This window comes from Coffea arabica, chromosome 4e (assembly GCF_036785885.1).
Source record: "Coffea arabica cultivar ET-39 chromosome 4e, Coffea Arabica ET-39 HiFi, whole genome shotgun sequence".
Lineage (NCBI taxonomy): Eukaryota > Viridiplantae > Streptophyta > Magnoliopsida > Gentianales > Rubiaceae > Coffea > Coffea arabica.
In genome coordinates this window covers 11,172,249-11,195,327 of record NC_092317.1, presented here as the reverse complement: position 1 = coordinate 11,195,327, position 23,079 = coordinate 11,172,249, and the positions used below count along the sequence as shown (strand labels likewise).

General features: G+C 35.5%; 2 protein-coding genes across 2 annotated transcripts; one reads left to right on the top strand and one right to left on the bottom strand.

The window, feature by feature from the left end:
• Positions 1 to 2,363: 2,363 nt before the first annotated feature.
• LOC113741258 (probable disease resistance RPP8-like protein 2) lies at positions 2,364 to 6,664 on the top strand. The gene has a single exon (XM_027268756.2). It carries the CDS (start codon positions 3,638 to 3,640, stop codon positions 6,434 to 6,436), a length of 2,799 nt encoding a protein of 932 aa, XP_027124557.1. The 5' UTR covers positions 2,364 to 3,637; the 3' UTR covers positions 6,437 to 6,664.
• Positions 6,665 to 10,496: 3,832 nt separating this feature from the next.
• On the bottom strand, positions 10,497 to 12,082 carry LOC113740745 (F-box/kelch-repeat protein At3g06240-like). Its single transcript, XM_027268273.2, has one exon. The coding sequence runs from the start codon at positions 11,942 to 11,944 to the stop codon at positions 10,763 to 10,765; it is 1,182 nt and encodes a 393-aa protein (XP_027124074.1). The 5' UTR covers positions 11,945 to 12,082; the 3' UTR covers positions 10,497 to 10,762.
• Between the last annotated feature and the right edge of the window lie 10,997 nt (positions 12,083 to 23,079).

Here is a 23,079-nt window from a genome sequence, read left to right as displayed (position 1 = left end):
TTTCAATAACCGTTTCGTTACTTTGGTTGTCATGAGGTGTAAGAATGATGCTTTGGCCGTCGTTTCTACAACCTAAACACTGATCACCCCTTGCATCCCCATTTTGAGCTAAAATTGGTGGTTCTTTTCTAATGCACTCATGGTCGTACCCCACATTGGGGAGGGAGATTGGAGAATTTTCAAAAAAAAAAAACAAAAAAGGAAAAAGGGAAAAAGGGAAAAAGCAAAAATGCTAGAATAAGGAGGGAACTGCAAATTGGGGAAATTTGATTCCACTTGGGTTCCAAGTTTGAAAAAAGAAAAGGAAGGGTTTTTGTCCATGTGAATCGCCTATGTTTCACAAATATGGATGAGTAAGGGTCTTCCTCAGTCAATTAATTCAGATACACGCAAAAATTTCGCATTAACGAAAGTTTCCTTTCAGAGTTGTTGTAAGGAACAGAATACAAGTCAGGCTATCTTCTTTTCCAATCGAACACTTTATCCCTAGTTATCCCTTTTGAGCCATCAGAATAAATTATTTCGTTTGGCAACCCCTGAGAATCGCAAACCCCACACTGGGGGCGAGTTTGAGTTGAAAAGAAAATTTCAAAAAAGTGAAAAGCAACAAGATCAAAAACAAAAGAAGAAAAGAGAACCTCAGTTCAAAATAAACTGGGGCAAATTTTGTGAAAGTTCAAAAGAATGGCAAAAGGCCGAAAAGTCAAAAGGAAAAAGGAAATGAAAGTGAAAAGTCTCAGTTGAGCATAAACTGGGGCAAATTCTGATTTAACCCTAAAATAGGGTTGACGCAACAATGCGATCTCAGATTTTTCAAACCAGTTTTGAAATCCGTTTTCAAGCCTTAACTTTTCTAAAGCACCCCACCTGACCCCATTACAAAGCCGAAAGTCCTGACTCCTGTTCTTTGCAATGGCCCTGTCAAGAAAATTTCTGATGCCGGAAAATTTTAGCTGTATTTCTGAATTGCTTGAGTATGAGGTTGACGCTACTCACCATGTGAAATCCCGCGAGGGTCTTTTTGGAAAAGAGGCAAAAAGCAAAGCAAGAAAAGTAAATGCAAGAAAATGCAGAAAATTCGACGCTGAAGTCTCTGGTGAGTGATAAGAAAAATGCAAACAAAGTCTGAGATCTTTTGATTTCAAAATAGGGGCAATGTTGAAAAATGCGATCTTCAGTGCAATGTCCTTTGAAAATTGCTTCTTTAGCTATCGTTTTCAAGCCAAATTACAAGCTAAGAAAGTCCATCGTTGACTTATTCCTTCATGACAATCCAAAGTGAGGATCATGCTCATAAGAAATTCATCAAATCATTTGTGATCATAGGGGCATAACCCGTTTCCACATGTTTTAGCTATCACTTCTGTCCATACGTTACAAGCCTAGAAAGCTTGTATGTTGACTAAGTTTTCTTGAAAATAAGGGTAACAAACTTTTTGCTTTCACTAAGATGTGACATTGAATGGATTACATACAACTGGGGCACAAAAATGAGACAGATTCTTATCTCCCATTTCCTTAGCCATTTCAAAAAAAAAAAAAAAAAAAAAAAAAAAGTCACTTGATTGGTCCTGAAAAGATGAGTCAACCAGAAATGGTGACCCGTTACCCTAAGCACCAATGCTAAAAGTAAGGAAGAAATCTTCTTAAATTTGGTGTTATTTCGAGGAATTCATCATGAAATTTCTGCATGAGTTCAAACTTGACGATTAAAGTTTCTTCACATTGTTGTATGTGCACTCTTTTCTAAATTTTAGAAAGTGCGGTTTTTCTTTGTTCAAGTAAATGGGAAATCATCCAAACCAATTTTTGCAATCAAATGGGCCCAACTGGGGCAAAATTTTTATTTGCAAAATTTTGCAAAATAAGCCCACACAGGGGCAAATATTTTTGTAGTCCAATTGAGGATTTCGTCCAAGAATCAAAATAATGCATTTTTCAAATCAGTCACGCTCATTTGAGTGCACGTAAGCCCTGTGCAGGTATTCATAGTTGAAGTCGACGAAAAGCATCTGGCGATGTAGAAGGCCGATGCCGAAGAAAGAGAAGAAAGAAGGGAAAAGGGCCATACACTGGGGCAAATTATTTTTGGAAAAAGATTCTCTCGAAAAATCAGAAAAATTCAAAAGTCAAACATCAAGTTCAAATTCTTGTTTCTTGAAAAAAATCAAAATTGATTTCTTGTGGGCGAAGCTTCAATGCCCGCCGCGCACCCTTCCATTCCCTACTCTTGACAACTATATTTGATTCTACCGCCGTTAGCATCGAGTCTATCTCACTAACGTGCGTGTTTCATTCTACCGTCGTTAGCATCGAGTCTATCTCACTAATGTGCGTGTTTTACTTCAACCGCCGTTAGCATCGAGTCTATCTCACTAACGTGCGTGTTTTCATTTCAACCGCCGTTAGCATCGAGTCTATCTCACTAATGTGCGTGTTTACTTCAACCGCCGTTAGCATCGAGTCTATCTCACTAACGTGCGTGTTTTCATTTCAACCGCCGTTAGCATCGAGTCTATCTCACTAATGTGCGTGTTTACTTCAACCGCCGTTAGCATCGAGTCTATCTCACTAACGTGCGTGTTTTCATTCTACCGCCGTTAGCATCGAGTCTATCTCACTAATGTGCGTGTTTTACTTCAACCGCAGTTAGCATCGAGTTTATCTCACTAACGTGCGTGTTTTACTTCAACCGCCGTTAGCATCGAGTCTATCTCACTAATGTGCGTGTTTACTTCAACCGCCGTTAGCATCGAGTCTATCTCACTAACGTGCGTGTTTTCATTCTACCGCCGTTAGCATCGAGTCTATCTCACTAATGTGCGTGTTTTCATCCTACCGCCGTTAGCATCGAGTCTATCTCACTAACGTGCGTGTTTCATTATACCGCCGTTAGCATCGGGTCTATCTCACTAACGTGCGCGTTTTCATCCTACCGCCATTAGCATCGAGCCTATCTCACTAATGTGCGTGTTTCCATCCCACCAACACTCTATCTCACTTCAATTCGTCCAATTTTACATTTCTGTCCGGGTCTATCCCGTGGGTCTATCCCAATTTTAAATTTCTGTTCGGGTCAGTCCCGTATTAGAATTTCTGTTCGTTGGAATCTTTTGCAGCCCAATAACACAGGTAAGTATTTGGTGTCTACTTCTTTGTCTCAAGTTTTTCCAAAACTCAGACAAAGTGGGGCGCGACAACTACAAGCCATATATTTCGCCAATATTAGTGTGGGGTATTAATGAGGTCAGTTTTCCATTCTGCTCCAAAAAGAGAAAGCAGAGGTAAATGACGGAAAATTGACTTGGGAAGAGACGTACTATTTTGTTCTTTTTCCACCTATAAAAGTGTCTTGGCCGGTTATGGCCTACCAAGACTTTACTATAGTATGCAAAACCGCGGACCTGTAAGTGGAAACTGCTTATCAAATCCGCGTATCAAAACAATTCCGCCTTCCATTCCACCATGTGAATCGAACTGCTTTGTTTTTTACTAAAATAATTGCTCTTGGACAAGTCAATGAAGAATTAAGGATAAAACTGGAAGAGAAAATGAACCACGAGAATCCTACCTCTCTTCTGAGATCAGTTAAAACAACAGCTTGTTGAAAGCAAAGCTCGCTTCCGGCTTAACCAATATGGCTGACCCTGTTATCTCTTTTGTAATTGAGAGAACTGGCGATCTGCTGATTCAAAAAATTGTTTTCCTGAAAGATGTTCGACAACAAGTTGAAAGACTCCAAAATGATCTGGTCCGGATGCGGTGTTTCCTGAAAGATGCAGATCAGAGGCAAGATGAAGATGAGAGGATCCGCAACTGGGTTTCTGAAATCAGAGCTGCGGCGTACGATGCGGAGGATATCATTGAGATCTTTGCCAGCAAAGTTGAGTTCTTCACAAAGAACAAGGGACTCGTCACCAAATTGACGTATTATCCCTTGAAAATTGTGAACCTCTTCAAGATTGGTAAAGAGATTGAGTCCTTACAGATGAGGATCAATGACATAGCTGATAGCCGTGAAAAATACGATATCAAAAATCTTGGAGAGGGAACGAGTACACATGGAGAAGAGCTTCGACGGCTCCGACGGTCCTCTCCTTTCAACGAGGACAGGGATATAGTGGGCTTCGAGGAGAAAACAAAATCGCTGGTGGCAGAACTTTTGAAAGAGGACAAAAGCAGCCGTGTGGTTTCAATCGTCGGCATGGGAGGTGCTGGTAAGACAACTCTAGCCAAAAAGGTCTATAACCATGCTGATGTCAGGGAGAGATTCAACTGTCGTGCTTGGGTATGCGTCTCTTCAAGCTATGATCACAAAAAGATACTGAGATCAATCATAAAGCAATTAAATCCAAAGGATGACAAGCTATCTGAAATGTTGGAAAAGATGGAAGAGGAAGAGTTGGAAGGAAGGCTCTATCAAGATCTACAAAACAAATGTTGTCTTGTGGTACTTGATGATGTATGGAAGGAAGTAGCGTGGGATTGTCTATCCAGGAGGGCCTTTCCCGATGTTGGCACATCAAGTAGATTGCTGCTTACAACTCGCAATCAGGAAGTTGCCGTACACGCAGATGCTCTTAGCAAACCACATGAGCTGAAAACTTTGGGGGAAGAGGATAGCTGGCATTTGTTCCTCAAAAAGGCCTTAGGCCACGGAGCTAATGCTGGGTGTCCTCCAGATTTGGAAGAAGTAGGCAGGAAAATTGTGGGGCGATGTGCCGGTCTACCACTGGCCATAACGGTTATAGGTGGCTTGCTACTAGGCAAGAATAAGTCGAAGACCGAATGGGAGGAAGTTCTCAACAACTTTAGCGCACACCTATCATGGAGCCGGAGCGAAGCAGGGAAAATTAGTGAAGCAAGGGCAATTCTGGAATTAAGTTATGCAGACCTCCCTGCCAATCTGAAATTTCGCTTTTTGTATTTGGGTTTGTTTCCCGAAGACTCCGTGATTTCTGTGCGCAAGTTGATCCATCTGTGGGTTGCTGAGGGAATAATGCAGAAAAGAGATGCAAAAAATCTGGAGGAAACTGCAGCATATGAAGATGTGGAGCGACTTTGTAGCAGAAATATTGTCCAAGTGGCGGAAATGACGGTTGATAAGAGGATTAAAAGCTGCAGAGTCCATGATTTACTGCGAGAGCTTGCAATCAGAAAGGCAGAGGATGAAATTTTTTTTCAGATCCATGGCACTAGAGATGATCAAATATCAGCCAAATCCAGGTACCTTGCTGTTCATAGTCTCCCTCTGGATGAAAATTATTTTGGGTCTTCGACCCCTCCTCTCCGGTCTCTACTTGTTTTCAATATCCGCAGTTTCGGGAAAAACTTTAGTCTTAGCTTCAAAAGTTTCAAAAAGCTCAGGATACTAGACCTTGAGAATGCTGGGATGGGTTATAATTTGCCAAAAGGAATTGGTGAAGTCAGGCTTCTAAGGTACCTCAATTTAAGAGACACACACATTAGAAGGCTCCCTCATTCCGTCGGTTGCTTGCGATACCTACAAACTCTTGACATACGGGGCTTTGATAGGACAGTGAAAGTTTCAAATTTCATTTGGAAGCTTGAAAGTTTACGGCATCTATATGCGTATAAATTGGAATGTGATGTGCCTCTTAAGATTGAAGGATTGAGGAATCTCCAGACTCTGTCAGGCATACGCTTTGAGGACGTTATGCACAATGACATGATAACTTTGACAAGTCTTCAGAAACTGGGGATTGTAGTGGATGGCAGGTCAGAGATAGACAAACTCTGCATGCATTTATCTGAGGTTGGAAGCCTAAAGACGCTAAGTCTTTACCGTACTATAGAAAGCGTGTTGCCACAATCTCTAGCTGGACTTTCTAAGCTCCATCATGTAACAGATCTTAAGCTATCCAGGCTGGATTTGCTGTCTCCTGATTTCCCTCCAAATCTCTCTCGCTTGTCTTTGAGTTCCACGTATCTCACGGATGACCCAATGCCAGTGCTAGAGAAGTTGGGACAGCTGTCGTTCCTCAAACTGGAATCTACATATGGGGGAACACGGCATATGGTCATTTCTAGGCATGGGTTTCAGCAATTGAAATTCCTTGAGCTCAGCCGCCTACATGATTTGGAGGAAATAAAGGTGGGGGAAGGTGCATTGCCACAGCTCCAGTGCCTGAGAATCAGGAACTGCAACAGATTACGGAAGTTGCCGGAAGAGCTGAAGCACATATCTACTCTTGATACGCTTGAGCTTGTGGACATGCCAGAATATTTCATCAGTGGGCTTGATGCGGACCTGGTGTCCAGTGTCCCTAACCTCAGAATATTTGACTCGCCGGGTCAGGACGAGTTGAACCGCCGAGTCGAAGCATTCATCAAGAAATTCAATGAAGAAATGAGGCTGCAGAGGCAGGAGTCGTTGAACCAGTACATGGAAATGATCAACCGTGGGGCCAATTAAATTTGATACTACTAATTTTAGGATTTTCTTTTTAGCAAAGAAAAAATTGACACAAAAACCCAAAAAAAAAAAAGGAAAAGTTGTGTATAGAAGTTTTTGATTGACTTGTTAAAATGGTGGGAGTTCTGTGATGTTTTTCCATATCTAATTGGTATAGGGATATAAGACGGGCCAATTACATATACGACCAAAAAGTTATGTACATGAACGTGCAAAGTTTTTTTGTTATTTATGTTTTACACCTATGTCTTAAAGGATCTGTGTCTCTATCAATTTACATTCCTGATAGTAAACCCTTGGGATTTGGAAATTTTTAAACTCTTGATTGATAATAATTTTTCCCATTCTGTCCAAACAGAAAAGGGGAATAAGGAAACAAAAGCCTCTGTTCCGGTACTAAAAGAGAAGAAAAGAACGAATGTAACAAATAAATCAAGGAATTCATCCCATATAAAAAGTGTTGGTCCATCTGAAATTGAGGATTGATTGCTTTCTATATCTACTCACCATACACAAGAAGTAAAAGAAAGAAAACAAATTTACGTCGTTTTTCGTGATCACATTTCCCTATTACCTTTTTCCCTCACATACATCAAATCGCTACAGTAATTTTTTCATGAAAAATCATGGAAAATGCAATCTAAACACAACCTTAAACATGCGAAAAGCAAATAACAAGCTGTTCAACGAAAGTTATTTGGGATAAATGTTCAAGGGGAAAAAAACTACTGAAGGGAAAATTTCTGAAAATTTCAACAAGTGCAGTCTATTTATTATGAAAGGCATTTATAATAATTTTTTGTGATTACATAACATGTACTGCCTTGAAGGAAATGTATACTGGTTTGGCACTTCCTCTGAATTCTTCGTGATTACATAACATGCATTGCCTTGAAGGAAATGTATATACTTCACGAAAAAGCCAAGCATAATTTTGCTTATAAAGAAATTTTTATTTATTTTTTTGTGAATTACTGGAATGAAAAGAACATTATAAAAAGAAGGGTTAAGCACAAAAACTCCCCTTAGAATTTGGTCAAAGTCTTTTTTTTTTTTTTTTTAAGAATATAGTCAATGTTGTAGCTTACATCTAAAGTTTATTTCTTCTCACTTTACCTTCCATTTCAGTCTAACCCATCAAGTTAATTGTGAAAATAGTTGAGTTGATGAAAATGCCCTTTTACATGCCCTTTTACATGATTTAGAAGGAAAGACCTTAAGATTTTTGGATGTTCAAGTTACAAGACATGATTTTTACCATACAATAATTTTTTTTATCTTTAGGATAAAATAAAGTGGCATATTAATATTTTTTCTGTCCAATATTTATCATGCATGTAATTAATTTAAGTGGAGAGACCCTGAATTTTGTGAAAAGGAAGAAAAATTATATGTTGTATGATCATTGAAATGCCTAATCAAATCTTCTTTCTACCTTTAATCAGATGACTGGATAAATTATTGAAAAAATTGATCATAAGTATGCAAATATTGTTTTTAAAACAATATTTTCAACTTCAAGTCAAGATATATAGCTCATGTTTTGAAAAAAAAAAAAAGGATTCCAAACTTGAATATGAATGATATCTCATATATCTAGAGCCTCTCGTGTTACACTAACATAAGGTGTAGCCCTGAATCTCAATGCAGAGCAGGGCAATCAAGTTGAAGAAAGAAAAAATGCGCAAAAATGATAGCGCTTCTTGCCATTTTGCTCCATGTTATTTATAGCAGTATTTTTATCATATTCAATTAAGGAAAAAGGAATGTTTGCTGAAATTGAACTTGGTTCAAAGTATGCACCTTCAGAATACAATTGCATGGTACATGGCACTAAAGGACTTAATATAAACCAGTAGCTTTTATTTACCAAATCTCGTAAGTACAAACATATAAATTTAATCTCAATTGTACCTATCAAAATATAATTTTAAATCCTACCCAAAAATACTACAATATTCTGAAATTAAACAAAATTCATATATTTAGGAATTAGATATTGTGAGTTTAAACTTTAAACCATGTATTTGGGAATTAAATATTGCAACTTTGTTAAAAAAAAAAAAGAGAAACTTGGAATCTGGATGAAGTCAAGAAACTAGAAAGTAGATATGAAAACTTGATAAGAAGTAAAAGATGAGAAGAAAGTGAGTGAGTGAGGCACTTAGTAACTAGTCTTTGGAATTAATAAGAACCTATTCTTTTTTTTTTTTCAATTTAATAGAAAAAAACAAAAAAAACATACTGGTTCAACAGTTCATTTTGATTCGAACGGTTCACATGGTTCTCATCGATTTTTAAATTCAATCAATCCAAAGTATGAATCAGATTGGAGTCCTGATCCGTTCGTAGTTCGACCGTTTGAATCGGCCGGTTCAACATGAATTTCAAAAGACTGCCAAAAGCCTTAATTCAAACCAGTAGCTTTTATCTACCAAATCTCGTAATGGCACTAAAACACTTAATTTAAACCATTAGCTTTTATCTAACAAATCTCGTAGACGACACAGCAGAGGGCAAACTATTAAAACAGATCCTGTCTGCAACTAGAGTCGGCAAAAAATTCCAGGAAAACAAAATGGAGGGAGACCAAAAAGCATGCAGAAATACGAGTAGCAGGACAGTTTAGGACAATGGATTCGAGAACATTCATGATCAAAGTTACTATACAAGAAACAGCAACAGTTTCTCCATGCTAAGTCTTTTTAGTTACCACTTTGTCTGCCAAGCAGCAAGTGTTAGCACTCAGCTTTGCTTACTTGACACTAGCTACAAAAGGAATCCAACAACCTCACTTCGTACACCATCCAGTGAAACTACATGTTATCCCGTTCAAGGAGCGCAATTTCATTTCCAATTCTTTCGACTTCAACACACGAACTTGTTTGGGCTCTTCTAATACCAGCCATCTGGTTTGGTAGACAAGCACCATCAACATTTAAAGTTAACCGGCCCATGAGAGGACACAAGTGAAAATTTTGATGTGCAGGGAAAGTGAGATATAATGCATGGTTCGAAGTCTCGGCCGAGACCGAGACGACTCGGCCGAGTCGTCACCGTCTCGGCCCCTATCGATACGATACCGTGACGAAACGATACCGAGATACTTGACTCGCCGAGAAATCGGCCGAGACGTCACCGCGACGGATTGACTCGGCCGAGTCACACCGAATCACTCCGAGTTATCCCGAGTCAAGACGAGAAATTGGCCGAGTTACACCGTGACGGATTGACTCAGCCATTTCTTTTGTTATTTTTTATTATTTTTGTTTAGCATACTTTTTTTATATTATTAATAATTTTTAAAATATTAAATACTTTATAATTTGCGTCTCACCGAGACCGCGACCGATATGCCGAGACCGATGTGGAACGTTCCAGGCCGCGACCGTGACCGCGACCACGACTTTGAAAATGAGGCATGTGATGAGTTACAATTGTTGTATCACCACCTTGCGATTCTCAGAATGTTCGTGGAATCAAATTGCTGGCTTCTGAAGATAAAATTATTCCTGGCAAGCTGAATACTACTCCACAGGGTATAGACATGAAAGGTATTAGTTAAAGAAACCTTTACTCATCCTTAATATAGGAAAATCCCTTTGACGTGTTCTATGTGAAGCAACGTTTCCCCAAACTAGTTTTGAGCCCGGTTATTCCTATATGATATGCTCCGAAGTTTCAGTCTGAACGAGTGCGCATAGTGATTCTCATGTAGTTCAGGCATCCAAAAAGTCCCTTTCATAGTGATTCTCATTGCCACTCCTTAGCAGCAACCAAACAGGTGGTAAGTCGTAGCATTATAAGGGTGAGCAAAAGAAATACGAGAAAACTCCACAGTAGCAGGGTCCTGTCCATAAATAGTCAAAAGGAATGCCAAAATTTCAAGAGTGGCTTGCTGGCAGGATCAGACGTAGGGGTGGGGAGAAGTTGTGGATAGTGCTGGTTACGATAGACAGATGAAGAGTAGAAATTACGCAGGCAGGGTGTTTTCTTTATAATGTAAAACATATAGACGGGAAAGCCCCAAAACCAGTTGTTTGCAAGAGAAAGAGTAGAATTCCAGGGTGAAATGTTGGTCTCCGGTGCTTTGGTATGATACAATCAGCTAGTATTACACAACACATCTAGTACAAACTTGTCAAATCATTGTAACTTCGACAAAAGTATGAAAAAATCAATACTGAAACATTTTCAAAAGGGAAACTGGGTATCCATATGGGCAACCATCTAGCCACTAAGATTTAATGACTATCTAAATAAGATTAACACATAATTCAATATAGGCTTTTATCATAGATATAACCACGCATAGATTTCCAACCGTCAAACCCCAAGTTTATGTTGGTTCCATTTCTGACAGTAGAAAATAGGCAATACAACACTTTCGCAAAAGCCCTTTACATCCCTAAACGCATTTCCAATGCCAGTCACCAACATGTCCCTCTTAGTTTCTCCTGTCAGACTGTGCACAACAAGTTTGTGCAAACTCTGATGCACATGCAGAACAAGATCATCATCCCCCAATAGGCAAACAGGTAAAGAAAGACACGTATTGGGGTGCGTATTAGGTCTATACTTGGTCCAAGATTCTTGAACACCATACTCCTTCATCATCCAAACATCCATGTAAAAACCCCTATTCATCATCGAAACTTTAGTAGAATAACCCGTGAAGGCAACCACTGCTAGACATCCACCAAAAACTGCAATACGATCGAAAAAAGAATCTTCTGGAGGAGAAGAAGGCCCAGGCAGAGGCTTAAATTCCTCAGAACTCAAATCGCAAGACATAATCAGTGAACCATCACACTCCCCCAACCAATGTACAGCACCGTTCAGAAACACCCCTTTAACATCAGCAGGACGATCACACAGAACATCGATTCTCCTCCAAGTTCCGCTCCTCAGACTAAAAACATCGAGATAAGCATCGTTGTTAACCTTGTCACTCCCAAAAAACATGACGATTTTATAGTCATCATTAGATCTATCATAACCGAGAGCAATCCCACCTCGACGAGCCCACGGAGCCAAAGGGTTCGCGGGTATTCCCACGAGCTCCATGGTTGTGGGGTTTATCAAATAGTACTTAGTATCGGGACTCCTCCTCTTGAATTTTGAAACTATGACCAACCCATTGCAAGAACCGATAATAGTGGCGCCGGTCAATTTGTTCTCTAGAAGCGTGAGCTTTTTTGAAACGCCATCGTTGTCAGCGCTGCCAGTGGGGTTGAAAGATAGGGTGGACAAAGTTGATTTTTCTGTGGGAGGAGAAGAAGAGAGGATAAATTTTTGGGAATGATGGAGGTGGAGATCGAGGTGGGCTTTGATGAATACGGGGTCGGAGAGAAGAGAACGCCATGACTTCGAAACGCTCCTGAATTTGCCGACGGATTTTGCTGGGAGGCGTAAGAGTACGTCGATAATGAGTTCTTGGGGAACATTTGGAGCCAGGTCAGCCGTAGACACCGGCATTTGGGATTGATCCAACTGTTTTAGGGACATAGATTAACAGACTCTATCCCAATCCAGTAACTAAAAATTTGCAGATGGGGGATACGGAGGGCGGTGGTTGAGGGAGGTGGTGGCACTTTTTCGAGAACCGGGGAGTATGACGGGCTCAGGAAAATAGCAGCAGTTTGAATCGATCGCTTTTATAGTAGGAACACGTTTGACGGTTCCTAGTAGGAAGCGTTTACGTGTCCAAAGACTAAAGGGACACGAAAGATGCTGTCAAAATCTGCCGGGGGCCGCCTGGCAAGGAATGTGCCGGAACCAGCCGTCGGAAACATTTACGTGTCCAAGAACTAAAGGGACACGAAAGACGCTGTCAAATCTGCCAAGGCACCTGGCCAGGAATATGCCGGAACCAGAAGAAAAGGTGAATAGAATACACCCCAAAAATGGTGACATAGTAATAAAGAAGTAAGTCGTACTGCAAGGACGGTGAGCAAGAGAAACACGGCTCAAGAGTGGCAGGGACCAGTTCATAAAATAGTCAAAAGGAATGCCAGAATTTCAGGAAGAAGGCCAAACACTAATACTAAGCTCGGTTTTGGTTTAAAAGTTTTCAATTATTTTACTTTATTTAAACTTTTAGACTAATATTATTGTCATTTTCATCTATCAATTTAGTCCAATTGGTCATCAAATTTGCTTTTTAGTATTGTGTCATTTATCCATTTTGTTTGACTTAAAACGTAATTAACTGAACAAAACACATAGTACAAGTTAATATTTAAACTAACAGGAAAAATTTTTTTGAAAAGATATACTAAATATAAATTTTTTTAAGCTACTCTCAGAGATTGTTGTATAACTCATACGATACAGAATATGTATCCTTTTTAATAATGAAAAGGAAATAATATTAGGTTACACATAATTTCAACAAAAAAAAAGCAATAATGTAATTTTCTTTTATTTGGTTCTAGGACGGCCATTGGCCATTACATAGGAACTAGACGGGGTGATGCTACACCTCTGATATCAAAACACAGCAACAACATAATTGAAAATGGTGGGCTCTTGAACTCCGATAATCCTGGAGGCAAATTTAGGCTCATTTTTAGCTAGATGATCTGCACGCACAGGAGTTGCTTTCCCTCCAAACGTGCATCAGCTGGCATTCCCAATCCTTCTTGCGCCTTTCTGATCAGGTTGTGGTGAGGGCTATCCTTGGAGGCTTCTTTTGATAGTTGTATGCTCACTTTTGAGTCTGATTCAACTGTTAGTTTTCTTTCCCCTGTCTTCCATGCAAATTCCATCCCATAAATTAATGCCCACAGCTCTGTTTCAGTGTTGGTAGCTAAATCCAATGTTTGCTGAGAATCCTCCTGCCCAGCAGCCTTGGATTCCCAGCCGCAGCCCCGTCGACGTCATTAGTTTCTTCCAACCTGTTGGAGGCTCTACCTGTCCAATGTCGCGCAGCACTTCCTTCTGGCAAACTTTCTTGCGGGGATGGCTTTAGCTCTTGTATGAACCTCTTGCTTCCTCCACAATCTTCTGTAGGTTGAGGCTATGTTTTCAGGACCGAACCCGGTATCGACTCGGTCAAACTCAGGGGTCAAGGATCACTGGTCAATGGGTTCAACCGAATTCAATAGGAGTTGAACCGGATGACGTCATAAATTAAAATTATTTAAAATTAAAATATTATATGTAAAATACCAAATAACATGTTAATATTAATAAGGTATATTCATATATATTTTATATTTCAAATATATTTAACAAGAAAATACAAAGAAATTAGAACAATCAAATAGCAATTTATATTATTTAATGAGCATTAACAAGTTTAGAATTAAAATTATGGACTTAATTGAAAAATAACACCAAACTTTAAGAAAATAAAGTATGAAATATTTGAGGTATATTAATAATTTTTAACAATATAAGGGTCAAAACATAATATTGAAAAAGTTTGAGTTTTTTTTTTAAATGATGATTGAACCGGAAAATCCGGTTTTTTCCGTTCAAAACCGGTTATTGACCAGATTTTTACTTATCCGATTTTTTTTTACCGAATTTTTACTTATCCGATTTTTTAGCATAATTCGGACCGGACACTTGGCCGGTTCCCGGTTCGATTGATCGAATTGGCCGGTCCGATCCGAATTTTAAAACACATGGTTGAGGTTCCTCCGAGTCCAAGTCATTTTGTGAGATTGCCTCGTTCCTAAAGACAATGATGTAATTGCACTCACTTTTATTGTGCTTTTAACTCTTCGACTAGTTTTCATATGGGGTAAATTGCATATATTTATGTCTGAAGGGGGTAAAGTGAGACTAATAAAATTAGTTGTAACGCATGTGAAATAAAAAAGTAATTATAAAAAATAAAAAATGATCAGAAAATATGTTTATTATACAAATAAAAAAATTAATTATTTTTTAAAAAATTTTCTTGTCCAAACAATCCCATAGTTTGGAAAGCCATCTTCTATCGAAAAATTTTTACGTTTTGCATAAACACATTTTCTAATCACATTTTTATCTCATATATATCAAATCATTATAATATATTTTTTACAAAAACCCCCAGAAAATTGCAATCAAAGTAGGATAGGCTCCCAAGCTCCCTAAATCGGCAGCTATGAGTTCTGATACCCCACCATGCAATTTCCCAATTGGCTGTTCAATACAATGATCAACCATCATTAATTTAACAATGACTTTTTTTTCATTTTTTTGACGAATTTATTTGAAAAAGAAAAAGTCATTTACCACTATGATTAACGGCAATGTTGATTGTTAAAATTAATTTATGTAGAGTTAACAATTAATTAACTGGCAACACTTGAGTATCAGTTGAAACCATCCACTAACTTTATATCTGCTGAAGCATGTTCAAGCTTAAATCTAAATGGTCCAAGCGGATTACTAGGACCAAGGATGTTTGATGTTCGTGATCCAGACACCGGTGAGGGTGGCAGTGGCGGTTGTGGTTGTGCTGGTGGGGACTTCGCCATAACCATCGGTGTCTTGCTCCTCTTACCAGACTGATAAAATTAACTATAATCATTTGGGCTTAAGTAGTAATCTCTGAGACACTAAACTTATTTTGGCGCCTCTAAGACACTAAACTTCTTAGTTTGGGAGTTTAGGATAGAAAAGAAAAGAAGGGAAAGCTTAAGTTATGAGAGAAGAGGAGAAGAGAAGAGATTGTCATGTTGTTTGGGAGTTTTAAGAATTAGTGAAATGATTTTGGATATGAAAATCATTAAATATTTGTTCAAAACCTTTTTTTAAGGACAAAATAGGTATTTTAAAAAAATTAACAAGCTTTCTCCAAACTTTCTTCCCATTTCCTTCCAATTTGGGAGGAAACATTTTGGTTACTATTTATCCTTCCATTTCCTTTCTTTTGTACTAAAAACTAACAAATGAAGGAAAAATTAATTTTCTCTTCTTTCCTTTTCTTTTCTACCCAAATCCTCCACTCCCAGGCGAACCCTTAGGTACCATTGGATGAAAGTCAACTGGTATCAATTATTCAAACATTAACTACTACTCCCTCCCTTTTTTTATAACTGACGTTTAAGAAATTTGCTCTAGTGTACTTTTATCTGTCGTTTTATTATCCCCATACAGTATTAATTATTTTTTCACAATTTTACCCTTTTATCTCTCTTTTTCAATACAGGGTTCTTAATTGATACTCCTAGTTTGGTGGGAGTTAGTTTGCATTGCTTTTTGCCTAGTAAAACAGCACCATTTAGTACTCTAGTGAGAGAAAATATGGGTAAATTGGACAATTAATGAGGGTACAAAAGGAAAGTAGTGTACAGATTTAAGCAATGAAAAACTTTTCTTAATTGGTGTGCAAAACCTTAGACGTCAGTTATAAAAAAAGGGAGGGAGTAATTAACAACCGCAAACGTTGCCTGCTTTTTTCATTAACCTAAAGAAAATGTCGTAGATGCCCAGATGGATTAAACTCGGGTGTTATTAATGAAAGTGAACTAGAATTAATTATTCAAACGTACCTTGATTGCTATTTGTCTGTTCAATTTTTCTAATGAGTATCTATTAACCACTCGTTAACACATTTAAATTTTATTGGACTTATCATATATATACATATATTAATAATTATTACATTTTCTTACATTTACACATTCTCCATAATTAATCTTATCTTTTCAAAAATCTAGTACCTCAACTATGTTTTAAACAGATCCTTTTCTGTTTTACAATCCAAAAAAAAAGTGTTGTATATGCAGAGATTGATTAGTATCTGTTTATATGAATTCTTTGAGCATGCAATCAATTGCTGCTTTTGTTGCAGAATATTTCTTGTTTATTCTTTTGGAAACGGAATCAGTGAAACAGATTTATCCTCAAACAGCCCGAGCCGTTGCGCAAAGTGTTCTCTTTTTTAGTATTTTTAGTCAAAATGGGTTCTTTTATTATTTTTTTCTTTTTTACATTCCAATCTAAAGAAAATCAATAGTTGTTCCCTACTTATCTCCTTGATTACTCCAATTTATGACTTGTTGGTTACAAGTGAAACGTCTTACCAACTAGACTGCGTGAAGGGGCTGATTCTAAAAATTCAGATAGTGTTGACTAAAACATAAATAATAAATATATTTCTACCTTTAAATTAGTGCGTGCAATAGCATCTGAAGTCACGAATAAATTAAGTTAGCAAATTTATTAACTTATGGGCTACTTGATTGGCTAGTCAAACTTTTGAATAGGGAAGAGAAGTTGATAGCTTCAAATTTAAGGGCCATCAAAAAATTAAGAATTGTAAGCCTCACAAATTAATTATTTCAAAGTATCAGTAAAGAATTAGTAATATTAAGCTAAGCTATTCATATTAACATTGTCTCCGCTGGACTGCTAATTGCCTGTATATGAGACTCGAAAATAGGTCCTCATAATTTTTGGGGCTCGTTGTATAATTCAGACGAAAACCAGAAAATTAATGAATGTCAACAGGAAAAAAAAGTTATCCATTACCTTAAGAGAAAAATATAACGAAAAAAATTTCTTGCAGTTTAGGAAAATTATGAAAAAAAGTATTCTAAGTACCATAATAAAACAAATATTTATGGTTTTAAAACCTACCCTTTATTCTCACAAGTTCAACGGAAAACCATAAATGGTATCCATTTTATATCACCATGCAGTCCAAATTAATTAATGTTGTGGAGCCTCTTGAAAACCATTAGAAATGTATTAAAAACAAAATGTGGATTTTCTGACTTGTTGAATTGATTTTAAGATTTACCATTAGAAATATTTTGATTTTCAGTGACTTGTCTTAGTTCCCCTGACAAGCTGTGATGACTATTTTCTATAGTGTGATAAGACAAAAAAGAAATTAATTCTTTGATGTTTACCTTTTAATTTAGGGAGGGCCTAAATCCACAGCCTCACATCCTATACCACACTCTAAAGATGAAAATGACATCAAAACCCTTTACTTTTAATGGTTTTCTTCTAACCTTTTGCAATTCCAAATTTATGCTTGCATGCACTAGATGCAATCTGCTTAGCACTGTTCTTTTTACCATTTTTTCAATTATCTTGTCTTCTAAATGTTTTCAACAAAAATCTCACGGGTTTTGAAAACTCTTGGGCCTATAGGATGTGTAATGTGTATTTTTAATTTTTTTTTCCTCCTTTTCTTATCTTAATTTTTGTTTTTTTTTAAATATATAACAATCAAAATTGTTATAGTACTATTCATGTTCCTTGCAAAAATTTCTAATATTTCAGCATAAAAAACAGGGCTAAAGGATTTTAATTTATATTTCTTCATCTCTTAACGTGAGAAACGCCAATATGCAACCACGCTAATTCAGCACACAACCAGTCTAATGGTAAGTAATGCCATCACAAAGTCCAAAAGGATTGGCAGGCTAATTCAAATCATGAGCCAGTATAGCTTGCATAGCAGCTGATCAGCACAAAAAATCAGTTCATATCCTAAAAAAGAATGTCAAACGTCCATCGACTTGACCTGAAAATGTGCAGATTTTGTTATTTGCAAGACAAAATCATCCCTCTTTGCTCAGATCTCATTGTCAGGTCATTGGATAACATGGAGGAAGGAAAAACATCTACTCGATCCAGAGCGGTTTGGAACTTGGTTCAGACATGCACCTTCAGAGCGGTTTGGAACTTGGTTCAGACATGGCACTAAAGGACTTAATTTAAACCAGTAGTAATAGGGTGTTAATTATTAGTAATTTTATTGTTAATTTCCCCTTTGTCCTTGCCAAATATTATTTTAATTAGTAATATTTACTTATATTTGATACTTGGACTTAATTTCAGGAATTGGAGCAAGAAACTACAAAAAAGGAGGGACTTGCTCCATAAGTGGGAGACTTCGAGAAGGCTCCATCGACCTGGCCCACAAGGAGAGGAAGAGACGGACTGCATTTGCTTGCTGATTAGGAGATTAGAGCTCTACCGGTAATAGGAAACAATAAGCAATTCGGCAGGCTTTTCTCCTGGTAGTTTGACTCTCAATTTCGGCGGGGCCCACGGGATAGATAGCATTGGTCAATTACTTCTTCTGGCTTTAAAAAGGGAAAAACGTACAGAGGCTTGGAAGTTTAGGGTTCATTTGGATTAGCTGTTTTTGGGGTTGTTTTTCAAAAATAACACTGTAGCATTTTGTTTTTCAAATACAAGTCCATTTGGATTAGTTTTTTTGGGGTTGTTTTTGAAAAACAATATGAAAAACTTTTACTGTAGATGTTTTATGAATTATTTTTAGATGTATTTTTAAAACATATTTTTGATTATTTTTATAATTTATAATTTTATTTTTATAACAATATATATTTATACATTTATAATACATTTATAAATATTTATAAATAAATATATTTATAGATTTATATATCTTATAAATATATTTATATAAGAATATATAAATGTATTATATTATATATAATACATAATATAAATATATTTATAAATGTATAAATGTATATTATTATAAATGTATAAATTATAAATGAATAATATATAAATGTATATTATAATTCATAATTTTTATATTTTTATATTTATATACATTTATGCATTTATAAATATTTATAAATAAATATATTTATATATAAATATATAAATGTATTATAAATGTATTATATTATATATAATACATAATATAAATATATTTATAAATGTCTAAATTATAAATGAATATTATATAAATGTATATTATAATTTATAATTTTTACATTTTTATATTTTTATATTTTTATATTTATAAACATTTATGCATTTATAATACATTTATAAATAAATATATTTATATAAATATATATTAATGTATTATTAATGTATTATATTATATATAATACATGATATAAATATATTTATAAAAGTATAAATGTATATTATTATAAATGTATAAATTATAAATGTATATTATAATTTATAATTTATAACTTTTTATATTTTTATATTTATACACATTTATGCATTTATAATACATTTATAAATATTTATAAATAAATATATTTAAATATTTATAAATAAATATATTTATATATCTATAAATAAATATATTTAAATATCTATAAATAAATATATTTTTATATTTTTATATAAATGTATAATTACATATTTATATTATATATAATTTATATAAAATAAAATATTTATAATATGTATAAATAAATATATTTAAATTAATATAATATATATATCCTATACATAATTGAAATATACAAATTGAGATAAACATATTAAATATGTATTTGGAGTTGTTTTTGATATATTGTTTAGATATGGTGTTTTTGGAGTTGTTTTTGAAATACACATTTACTGTAGCATTTGGAATGTGAAAAACAATTGTTCAAAAACAAACCCAAAAAACAGGAATCCAAACGGACCTAGTTTTTAACATAGTTTAGTTTTTCTTTCTTGGTTTCCTTCTTTGCCGTCTCTTCGAGGAGGACGACAAAAACATAGCTTTTTCTTAGAGAATTACTTCTGCACTTTTGCATGGGATTTTCTCCATGAAGATGAACTAACTCCTTTTTCTAGTCGAAGGTCAATTTGAGGACTCGATTCTGAACATCTGTGAGATCTAATTATTTTACCTATTTCTTTTATTTATTGGTATTTGTGCGTTTTCTTATTTAATTGCTTATGTTTGTTATGTTATTTGAATGTCAAGGGCCCGATATTCGAATTAACTTAATGATCTACTGCCAAATTAATTGATTGAATCCGTAATTGTTCAATTGATTAATACCAGTGGCGACTAGCGTGATTGGTTTCATGTTAGGGAAACGTATAATCTAACTTAAACAAACCCTCGTAGCATGTTTGTTGGTTAGGGTTGAACTTTTCTAATTATTAATGCAATCGAGTAATTAAATCCTATGGTCGTACCTAGGGTTATTTCTTGGTTAGGGAAATAGTTAACGGTCGTACCTTAACTATCGAGAAATTAAGGAAAGGTTGGTTGTTCATCGCGTGTATGACAACTATAACCAATCTATTAATGAGTAATTGAATTATCTTTGCATTGATTATCAGTTGCATGAACCGTGTCTGAAAAGTTATACCTTTGGCTAGAATCATATTGGTTATTGATTAATTTCTATTTATTTCTATTAGTTAGTTAATTAGTTATTTTATATTCTCCAAAAATCCCCCATATTCGGAACTCTAAAAGAAATAAGTTATCCCCAGTCCTTGTGGATTCGACTCTACTCACCGCTATATACAAAATTTGTATTTTTCTCGAGTAGGTAATTATTATTGCACAGGCTCGATACCCTGTCAAGTAGATTGAAGAAGAGAAAATTCTAAACAATCAAATATACACCTGTGGATATATTCCAATGGTACTAAATTCTGAAAATACATAAGAAGACCAATAAAAAAAAAAATCCACCAGTTGGTGTGTGACTTGTATATGCGATTTTTTTTTCATGCCGGTAGACATTTAGATAGTTGATCTTTTTTTTTTTGGGTCGAGTGTTCTCTATTCTAGTATGTTTAGTCAAAATATGTTTTTTATTCCCCCCAATCCAAAGAGGATCAATGGTTGTCCCCAAATTGTCCCTTTAATTACTCAAATTTAAAATCTATCAGCTACAAATGAAATGTCTTATCAACAAAATTGGACTCAATTCTGAGTCAAAATATGTTTAACCAACAATTAATCCAGTTCTTAATATTGTCGCGCCCCATTTTTTTTGAAAAATAATAAAATAAATCTAATGTATTTAGGTATTAGAAAAATGAATTTTTGATTTGAAAAATGAGTTCTTTATTTTATAGAATAAACAAAAGAAAAAAGGCCTAAAATGGGGCTTAAAAAAATGTGATGATTTTGACCCAAAATAAAAGTTTAAAAAGGGTTTTTTAGGAAAAAAAGGAGTCGTCACTTGGTATCGAATTTAGGTGTACCAAGTCACTTAAAATTGAATTTTAAATAAAAAAATAGATAAAACCCTTTTAGATGACTCCAGGTCTTTGGAAACAAAAAAAAGGGTTCGAGAGTCATGGTTGAAGAAAGGGAAGGTAAGAATAAAATCCAAGATACCCTTTCGATCTAACTAAGGCTAGTTGCGAGATTTAGTCGAAAAGTTTTCCTAATCTAACTTATAGACTTATCACACTAGGATGTTTCTACATGGATGCAAAACCTAAACCTAGAAGGATATCGGGGGGTCGGAATATCTTTTCGAAGTTTAATTGGTGTCAATCGCATTAATTGCGACGCACAAGATTGATTCTTTGAAGAGGTAAAAACCCAGAAAACAAATAACCAAAACCCAATCAAAAATAAACAAACTCACCATCAAAACCCAATTAAGTTAAACCTGATCTAATTCTCATCTAAATTTTTTTTATTAAAACCCAACAAGATAATAAAATAACTAAAAATTATTACAACCTAATTATACCATAAAATCCAGAATTAATCTACCCAACAACTCACTGAAAATATAAAAGGAGGATTAAAACTTAAAAGGGCAAATTGGTTCAAATATTCAGATTTTGGGCCATAGTGAAATTAGTTAGAAATTTGGGGGTAAAAATGTAAATTTCTTAAGATATTTCTTGCAAGCTTCGCATGCTTCATTTCTTCTGCAACTTTTCTGCGTCTTCATGTCAAAATAGAGAGAACCAAAATCCAAACAAGCCTCGAACTTTCAAACCAAGACAATGATATCACATAATCCTATCATCAACATCCGACCTTATTACATAAATATCATATCTTTAATCAAAATCAAAGCAAGGACCTGAGCTAAATGATGCACAACAGGAAGAACAATATCAAAGGATGAAAAGGCAAGCAACAGTACAGGAAAGCCTTGATGGATTGGGTTAAGATTTAAGCTTATATGGAGATGAAGCAAGCAAAAAGAAGCTACCTTTTGATGAGAGGATGCAATAAACTGTTAGGATCCAGGCGCGGAATAAACAACTGTTGAGATATCAAGTGCACAACAATTTAATGATAAATAAGGCACAAACATAAAAGATAGACGACACATAATATTTAAAGTGGTTCGACTCCACCATTGAGCCTACATCCACGGAGAGAAACTCATTCTTTATTATGAGAGGAAAACCCTATACAAGAATACAATTTGAACCCAAACCCAACCCTTGTATACCATCTCTCATCTCCCAAGAACCCTCTCTCATCCCATGTATAAGGCTACATGATGCCTTTTTGTGTGCTCCTTGTGTGTCTCTTTGTAGTATGTCAATCCACCTATTTATAGAGAATATTATTTGACCAAAATACCAAATAATAATAGGAAACCAATTCTATTTCCTAGACTTGTACAGAATAGGAAATAACTTCTAATTCTAAACTAAATAGAATATTCCTTGGCACTACTTCAAGTAATTAAAACCAATTAGGAAACTAGTTACTTCTATACAAAACAAGAATTCTACCTAATATAAATTAAGTCAATTTCCTAACAAATCTCCACTTTGGCGAAAATTTCTTTTAACAACCATTTGTCTTCAACTACCAAATAATATGGTATCGAATTACACAGCCGAATCAATACAATCTTGCCACCAAATTGATTCAATTGGCAAATGAACATGTGCTGTTATCCGGAGTCCAACCTCCAGTTCAATCGTCAGAAAGTGTCTCAATTCACCATCTCCCTTTGTAG